Below are 9,638 nucleotides of genomic sequence, written 5' to 3'. Positions count from 1 at the left end.
TTAATTACTTACTTGAGTCTTAGCAACCCTAATGATCTTGTTGATGTCAATGTCATCTTCATTCCATGAGCGTGGCATGGAATCAGAATCTTGAAGAAACATTGTGATGAACCTATTATTATTATTGAAAGAAATTAATAAACATTATTAATATATATATTTAAAATAAAATATATGAGCTAGGCTAGCTAACTAGGTTATATTAATATTAATTATATAAGCCGACGACCTGTCTTGCATAAGATTAGCCACTTTAGGTGCCTCTATCTTTGCTTTTGTTACGATAATTTGTTTTAAGTAGCCCTGAAACTGCGTTTGTATGTCGTCGAGGGAAGTCGTGTCCTGGTCTCCACCTAATTGGGACATGGCCTGGTAGTACTCCTTGGCAATTTCCTTAGACTGGGTTGAGAGAAGTTCCCTTATATTTGGCCACGTTTCAGACCCCGGGTTTCCTAGAATGGCCTCCAATGGTTCCCTTGTTGTATCCCTCAACTTCTCATTGTATTCGTGAATCAGATCATTCAATTTTTCTCCCCGGGCTTGCCCAACAATTGCATTTATTTCATTCATAAACTTCTCCTTCTCTACTGAACAATCCCAGTTACCTTCTGGGATACTAATATCTGCATGCATGTATTATATATAAAATAGTTACTACTTAAATAAATATTACAATGGGTACGTACCATGCATATATATTAATTATATATACCTTCAAATGCTCTGTCGAATTGGCTTGAATAACGCTCAACACAGATATCAACCATATCGCGAAAACTTTTACCGCCTTTCAAATCATTTTCAAACGCATCTTTGAATTCCTTCACCTTTCCGGTAATGATAACTTGCAAAGCAGAATCATATGCTGGTTTTATACGCTGAGATTAATATCAATAATTTTAAATAATTAATATTTAATTAGATCTGATCTGACCTAGCTACTAGTACTGCATGTTATTTAATTAGTTTGAATTATTGAACCCGTGACAATAAATTAATTTATTACTAGCATTAAGTTGTCGATGAGCATCTGTCGCCGCTCCTGTCTTATATCATCTTCGTAAAGTTGAGCATCTTCGTCGTATCTGTAGATCATGAAACATGTTTATTTTATTAATAATATATTAATTAATTAGGAAAACTTGTAAAATAATTTAATTTGATTACTTACTGTGATAGACAAGCATTGATGAGTGAACTAGTCTTGTTGCCGAAATCTGGCACTGGATTATTAGTGCTCGTTGCCTCACTTAATTCACACCATTCCTAATTAATTAATTATAAATATTTGTTATAATAGTAAATTAAACAGATAATTATATTAAATTCAAATGATCTATCAGAAAATAATTGATATTTAAGTACATTGTTAGCAAGAAAAGCTTCAAGTTTTTCCCTTGCAATTTCTTCACAACGCACTTTGGCAATCATCACCTAATTAATTAATTAGTTAGTTAATTAGTAGTTAATAATAATAATAATAATAATTAAATATATTACCGTTGGAGGTGGAATGTTAAGGTCTTTATTGGCCCTGATTGTTTTCCAAATTTCTTCGGCGCTGATGGAAAATCCAAGAGCAGGGACAAAGCTCTCATCACTTGTTGACATAATTTCCCCACTTGATAGTTGATTCCTTAACTCACTTACCTAATTCATTCATTCGTTTTACCATATTAATAATTACTTTATAAAATTATTAACTTAAATCTTATAAATAATTACGCCTGCATACCTCTTCGAGATATGTTTCCATTTCTTCCTCGTAACTAGAAAGTGCCACGACCTTAATCTGTTTGTTCGATATATTATCAAAAGAATTTTATTAATAATTAATTAATGACATGATGAACTAATACAAGGAAGCCTAGCTAGCTAGCTACTTACATTGAAGAATTCGCTGAACGCTGTTTCCTTGCGAGATTGCGGTTTAGGAATTGAATTCCATATCTGAAATAGCTTGTATATATCTAATTAGTACATAAGCGTCAGCAAAAACATTTCCAACCCAATACTTTGCCGACGCTTATTCTTCAGATTCTAAATTATATGTGCCGGCATTTAATTGTAATTAAATATGACATGCATTTGATTACCTCAAGAGTGTCTTTCTTTAGGATTTGTTCTAACTTTGCAAAAGGCGTCTGTAGTAAGAGTACAATAATATTTAATTTCATTAATATTTTAACTTACATGATGTTGATTAATTAATTATTTTTCAATTACCTGAGTTTTGTCTCGAAGTACAAACAAAAGAGTGGTTTGACGAGGCTTGAACAAGCGCATCATCACCTGCACGTTACGTGCCCGGTCTCTCGATTAGTATATATATAAAGTATGTCCAAATATAAATGAGATTATATATAAAGAGAGCTAAATGTTACCTGGAAGGCAGTTCTTAATAAGGGTTTATTTGCAGCCTTTTCTCGTCCAACATCGTGACACCACCTTAATTAATTATTATAAGAGACTTAATTAATTAATTAATTAGGATTTGTTTGATTTTTGTAACAAAGGGTTTAATTTGGGAAATAGTACTAACATGTTTATGAGGACTACATCTGAAACTGCAAGCGCGAAGAGTGCGATTTGCTTCTCGAAGGATGTATCATTCTGTTGGTTGATTACGATGATATCAAATTAGAAAATATATATATATATATTATAGTGTTATTATGAGTACATGACAATTACGAAATATAGTTTAAAATGACAGTGAATGAATGAATAGTGATAATTAATTATATACTTACATCACCCCTCTCTCTTCCATCGTTACCTTCCAAGTCCATGACAAGAGTACATGGTTCAACATTGACACATTTTGCTAACCAAATACCCAACGTTGTTTGAGACCTGATGATTAATTATTTAAGACAATTAGCTAGCAAGCAAACAAACAAACAAACATGCTTAATTAATAATAAAACATATGTTGTTGGGACGTGCCTGCCTTTGTTTGCATTCATCTCAACGAAATTTGTTTGGAACAAGTGGTTCAACAGCGTGCTCTTCCCTATTAATTAATTAATTATATTTCAGAATAGTAATAGTAATAGTAAAAATGAATAAAAATAAATATATAGTACCGCTGCTTTGAGGGCCCATGATAGAGATAACAGAGTAGGATTTGCCAGATTTAGATAAATTAGCGTTCTGGGTAAAGCTCTCTAGTCCAGAGCTATTGAACTTTCCTTCACCATCTATCAGGTGCGTCGAATAGCTTGAAGAAGAACCTGCAGCTTGTTTGCCTGAATGAATGAATGAATGAACGAACGCAGTCAAATTAAATAAATATAAATTAATTAATTCCATCCATCAAAAATAAGTTAATTAATTAATCAGAACTGGCTGCTTACTCATGATGGATGCCTGAGAAGAAAGAGAATTTGATGATAATGATGAGCTGTGAATGAATATTTGTGATGCTCTCCTCTCCCAAGCAAAGCAAGCTTTTATAGACAAGACTCAGGCTAGCTATCTAGCTCCCTCCAATTGAAATATTTTATTATTTCTCTCTTTTTATATAAAACAAATCAATCACTATAAATAATCTTTTTATTTAACGAAAGTAAGTCCACGAATCAACGTGTCATGATATGTGGGTAGGAGAGATAAATTTTTTAAAATGTTTCGCAACGGTTATTTCAGGTCCCGAAATGACTTCATAATGTCCTGAAACGTTCATTCCGGGTTCCGAAACGGCTATTTCGGGACCCAAGAAATAAAATAAAAAATTCTTCCCGAAATGATCGTTTCAGGACTCAAAATGAGCGCTTTCGGGACGTTGGGACAACTTGGCAGGCCACATCGGATTCGTGAACCTGTTTTCGTTAAATCTTTCGTTGAGTTTATTATTTCTCCTAAATTAATTTTCTAACATTTTTTCAAATGAATTAATATAAATATTTTATTTTTTCTACATATCTCTTTATTTTTATTTTTTATCATTTTTATTATATTTTTTTTAAACAAACATATCTATAATCTAATAAATATCATTAGAAACCTAACTAGTGTTATTTATTTCTATATGCTTGTTGAGTATGAAACAATTAATTATCAAACATTAATTTTCTTTTCTATTTGTAGTTGGGCTAATAACTAATTAATTAATGTATAACTTCTAGGAAGTTTCTTTAGGCCGTATTGTTTGGTGTGAATTATCTCTTATTCGTTATTATTTTTTGTCAAAAGGGGATGAAAATCGATTAATTAGTCTCCATATATATATATACATATATATAATCCAAACTAATTGGGGCCAAATTTTTCATTACAGTGAATGCTTCCGAATTTCTTTCCATCCAAATATCATAGTATACAATTATATTTTTAATTGAAAGAATAATATATACACAGTTTCATTCATTTGATAAATAATTTTTGAATATGATAGCCATTAATTATATATTCCATGTTATAATGAACCATTTTCATTTTCATTTTCAGATTAGAAGGCATCGATCCATCTTTGAATTAATTACTAGATCGATAAGATCAGTAGGTGTGAAATAGTCTCATTTAACGTTCACGTGATCTTGACAGATCAATAATATTTATATATTAATGTGGTTAGAATTAGTTAAGATTAAATATTAATCTATTTATTTCTACTGGTAATATATTTAAATATTAATATATATATTGGTCATGCTTTTATATTTTAAGGTTTGTAAGAATGATGTATTTAATATTTTTTTTTTAATTAAGGAGAATTAAGGAGAAAAATATATTTTAAGGTTGGTTAGAATGATGTATTTAATGTTCATGTGTCGCTTTCCACTTGTCATTAATTAATTAATTAGCTTTGCTGACTTCTAGTTTCTAAAATACATTAATCGTTTTGTTTTCTAATTGTATTAATTTGTTGTTTTACAATTGACTTTGATTTATAATATATGGATGAATTTATTGTTAGGATTTGTATATGTTTTCAAATTCTACCTCAATAAAATGTAATGTAAAAACGCAAGAAAAAATAACACAAGAAGACACAGATTTATAGTGGTTTATTCAAATTGAGTTACGTCCACTTCAGCCACCACCAGATTTCACTATGAAGAAGAAGGAATAAATAGTTTTTGCCTCACACTTTATCTCTCTAGAATTACGTCTAACTAATATAAGCCCTTAATAATCACATATTTATAGAGTAAACTTTCAGGTAATAAAATCTAAATAAATCTTGGTCAGACACAAGCTCAAAACTAAATATAAACTCAATAAACTCTAATTGACAATTGTAGAGTTTATTAGAAGTGTAGGCTCCATAACTCAACAATCTCCCACTTGGAGACTAACTTCATCATTTATCGATTGGTAGCGGCTTTCCATCCGTTGTCTTAACGAAGAGACCAACTGAAGTTGCACACAACTTCAGTTTCTCATCTGTCACAACTTTCGTCAACATATCAGCTGGATTCTCACTCCCGTGAATCTTTTCAAGAGTTAATACTCCATCTTCTAAAGTTGGCCGAATGAAATGATAACGAACCTGTATATGTTTCGTCATGCCATGATAAACAGGATTTTTTGCCAAATGAATGGCACTCTAACTGTCGCATCGCAACACACTTTCTTCGTAGTTTTGACCCAATTCTCGCAAAAAGGGTTATAACCACATCATCTCCTTAGCAGCCTCTATCATAGCAACATACTCTACCTCACAAATAGAAAGAGAAACAATCTTCTACAATTTTGAAACTCAACTGACTGCAATACCCCCTAGTGTATAAATGTACCATGTTGTGCTCTTCATACTATCAACATCACCACCATTGTCAACGTCAATATGTCATTCTAAACCCATATTAGACTTTCGAAAACACAAAGCGAGACTCATACTTCCTCTTAAGTATCGTATTCACTTTACTGATTCTCAATGTTGTCTACCCGGGTTGCTTATGAATCTGTTAACAACTCTCACTACATGTGCTATGTCTGATCTTGTACAAATTATCGCATACATAATACAACCAATGATAGAGGCATACAGAACAGTGGCCATGTAAATTTTCTCCTCCTCTGTTGAAGGCGACTGATCTTTAGATAGTCTGAATAACTAGCTAAGGGGATAGTAACTGGTTTTGCATCATACAAGTTAAACCTGCTAAGAACTTTCTTCACATATTCTTCTTATGAAAGCTTCAAAACTTCTTCATCCCTGAAAATTCTCATCCCAATGATTTATTTTGTAGCACCCAAATCCTTCATTGCAAACTTTTCAGACAACTCTTTCTTGAGCTTGTTAATCTCATACAAGCTTTCTCCAGCAATCAACATGTCATCAATGTAGATGAGCAGAATAATGTACGATTTATCAAACCTCTTGATATAGCAGCAATGATCAGCTTCACACATCAGAAAATTGTTACTTTTCATTAAGCTATCGAACTTCTTGTACTATTGCCTTGTAGCTTGTTTCAAACCGTATAGACTCTTCTAAATCTTACACACAAGCTCATCTTTTCCTTTGATTTCAAATCCTTCAGGTTGTCGCATATAAATCTCTTCATCTAAATTACCATGAAGAAAATCAGTTTTGACATCTATTTGTTGAAGATGAATGTCTTCTTTCACAATCAAATTCAAAATAGTTCTGATTGTCATCAATTTAACTACTAGAGAGAAAATCTCATTATAGTCAATACCTTATTTCTGTTGAAATCCATTCACAACCAACTTTGCCTTGTACCTCATGGTTTTATCATGTTCTTCTTTAATCCTGAAGATTCATTTGTTGTGAAGGTGCTTTCTTTCCCTTTGGTAGCTCAATGAGCTCCCAAGTATGATTCAACGTCAAAGAGTCCATCTCATCTTTTATCGCAGACTCCCACTTAACTGATTCATTAGATTATATTGTTTCCTCATAGCATTCAGGTTCACTTCTATATGTCAATAAGATATAGTTCAGAGAAGAAGACAACCTCTCAACTAGTTTTTGATTCCTTGACGATCTTCTCAACTGTATAACTGGTATTTGCTGATTTATTTCTAGGGTTACGTTCTCAACGATTTCATCTTCAACAACACATTGTTCTTCTTCGATAGTTGGTATATATTCAGCTGAAAATTCTCTCAAATTGACTATACCAGTCTCTTCCAACTTGGAATCACCATTTGATGTCTTCCGGACACAATCTTTGTAGAGAACCTGTTCATTGAAGATAACACTTCTACTATGAATGATCTTCCGATTTTGATTATCCCAGAAATGATAACCAAACTCGATATCACCATAACCAATGAAAAAACATTTATTAGACTTTAAATCAAGCTTGCTTCTATCACATTCATTAATATGAACATATGATAAACAACTAAACACTTTCAAATAAGAAATGTTTACATTTTTATTGCTCCAGGCTTCTCCAGGAATTCTGAATTCAAGAGGATTAGAGGGTCCATTGTTTATCAAATAAATAGGCAGCAGTATTGATAGTTTTTGCCTAGAAGGTTTTAGGCAGTCTCGCAATCTCATGTTTCTAGCATGCTCGTTCAATGTTCGATCCATTCTCTTGAGGCGTTCGGGGAATAGTCTTCACCATACTGATCTCATTTACAACACAATACTCTTTGAAATCTAAATTGATATATTCACCTCCGTTGTCAGATCTCAAATACTTAACTTTCTGATTTGTTTCATTTTCAACCAAAACCTTCCATTTCTTGAAAATAGAAAATACTTCAGACTTGTGCTTCATAAAATATACCCATACCTTTCTTGTCGAATCATCTATAAACGTCATGTAGTATTGTGATCCGCCAATAAAAGAAACAAGTGTAGTTTCTTTCTTGAGTTCCTTCCCAATCATTAAGAAATTCACCCGTTTCTGTTTTTCAAGAATACAGTTTTCACATAACTGATGTTCAACAGACTTCAGTTCTGGATTCTGTCCATTCTTCAAAATAATTTTCATTCCTTTTTCGCTCATATGGTCCAACCTGCAATTTCACAACTCACTATTCTTTGAGTCATCAACTACAACATCAATTGTTTCTCTACAAGTTTAAGTCGTGTATAATGTTCTAATTTTGTGACCTCGAGCAACAACTATTTCTCCTTTAGTCACCTTCCACGCACTATTTCCACAACTGAAATTGTGACCTTCTTCATCAAGTTGTGTAACAAAAATCAGATTGCGCATTAAACTTGGAATGTGTCTCACCTTATTAATCTTCCAAATATAATCATTTGTCATCTTCAATTTGATGTCTCCCATGCCAACAATATCCAGTGGCTCACCATCTGCAAGATAAACTTTCTCATAGTTTCCAGCCACATAATTCTCCATTAATTCTTTGTGGGTAGTGGTGTGGAAAGACGCTCCTGAGTCTAAAACCCATGAATCTATCGGGCTATCAACAAATAGAAGTAAAGCATCAATGAAAGTTTCTATAACAACGTTGGCCGCATCATTTTTATCATCACTATTTCTTTTCAGTGCTTTGCAGTTCCTCTTCAAATGACCCTATTTACCACAATTCTAGCACTCAAATGTCTGCCCAAACTTGGACTGACTCCTCTTGCTCCTCAACATAGATCTGCTCTTATTTCGGTTGAAATTTATATCATTACCTTTGCCCCTGTTTTTCACATTTAGAGCAAAACCTTTGAACGTTTCACCAGATCAATTTTACGAACCATTTCAGCAAGAATACGATCTTTAACTTCAACAAATTTTAGTTTAGCATTTCTAACTGAATTATTAATTGCTGCCTTCATAGGTTCCCAGCTATTTAGTAGAGATACTAACAAAATCAGGGCACTAACTTCATCCCAAAATCAATCTCAACATATAGCAATTGATTCACAATTGTATTGAATTCATTTAAATGAGTAATGACAGAAGTATCATCAATCATTCTTAAGTAAAAGAGTTTTTTCATTTAGTGTACCTTGTTGTTAGCAGATGATTTCTCATACATATCAGAAAGAGCTTTCATCAGACTCATGATGGTCTTCTCCTTTGCTACATTGTGAGCAACCGTCTTGGCTAGCGTCATCGGACAACTCCCAAAACCTGTCTATCAACGAGTTTCTATTCAGCTTCATCCATCTTCTCTGAATTCTCACTCAAAGGAACATGAAGCTTCTTTCCATAGAGATAATCTTCAATCTGCATTCTCCAGAAGGCATAATTTGTCTCATCGAATCTTCCAATCTCATGTCTTATACTGTTCTCGCTTGTCATCGTTTATAATGCTCAGATCTAGCCTAGCTGCTCTGATACTAGTTGTTAGAATTTGTATCTCCCAAATCCGACATCGCAAGAAAGAATAACACTAGAAGACATAGATTTATAGTGGTTCACTCAAATTGAGCTACGTCTACTTCATCCACCACCAGATTTCACTATGAAGAAGAAGAAGGAATACAGAGTTTTGTCTCACACTTTATCTCTTTAGAATTATGTCCAACCAATGTAAACCCTTAATAATCACATATTTATAGAGTAACATTCAGGTAATAAAACTTAAATAACTATTGGTTAGGCTCAAGCCCAAAACCAAATATAAACCCAATAAACTCTAATTGACAATTGTAGAGTTTATTAGAAGTGTAGGCTCAATAACTCAATATTTATTATTAATCTTTTTAGAAAAGAGAAAGATAAAGTGAATAATATTTTGTC

General features: G+C 32.7%; 1 protein-coding gene across 1 annotated transcript; it reads right to left on the bottom strand.

The window, feature by feature from the left end:
• LOC124914073 (protein ROOT HAIR DEFECTIVE 3-like) lies at window positions 1-8,297 on the bottom strand. Its single transcript, XM_047454552.1, has 17 exons — window positions 8,249-8,297; window positions 3,090-3,251; window positions 2,950-3,016; window positions 2,754-2,856; window positions 2,543-2,613; window positions 2,385-2,448; window positions 2,227-2,292; window positions 2,097-2,144; window positions 1,888-1,950; window positions 1,736-1,792; window positions 1,501-1,650; window positions 1,366-1,434; window positions 1,172-1,266; window positions 1,007-1,085; window positions 713-878; window positions 230-623; window positions 1-112 (listed from the first exon to the last, which is right to left on the bottom strand). The coding sequence occupies exons 1-17, from the start codon at window positions 8,295-8,297 to the stop codon at window positions 1-3; spliced, it is 1,815 nt and encodes a 604-aa protein (XP_047310508.1).
• Window positions 8,298-9,638: the final 1,341 nt, after the last annotated feature.

The sequence above is a fragment of the Impatiens glandulifera genome, chromosome 1 (genome assembly GCF_907164915.1).
Source record: "Impatiens glandulifera chromosome 1, dImpGla2.1, whole genome shotgun sequence".
Lineage (NCBI taxonomy): Eukaryota > Viridiplantae > Streptophyta > Magnoliopsida > Ericales > Balsaminaceae > Impatiens > Impatiens glandulifera.
Note: the sequence above shows the minus strand (reverse complement) of the source record. Positions and strands in the feature narration are given on the sequence as shown.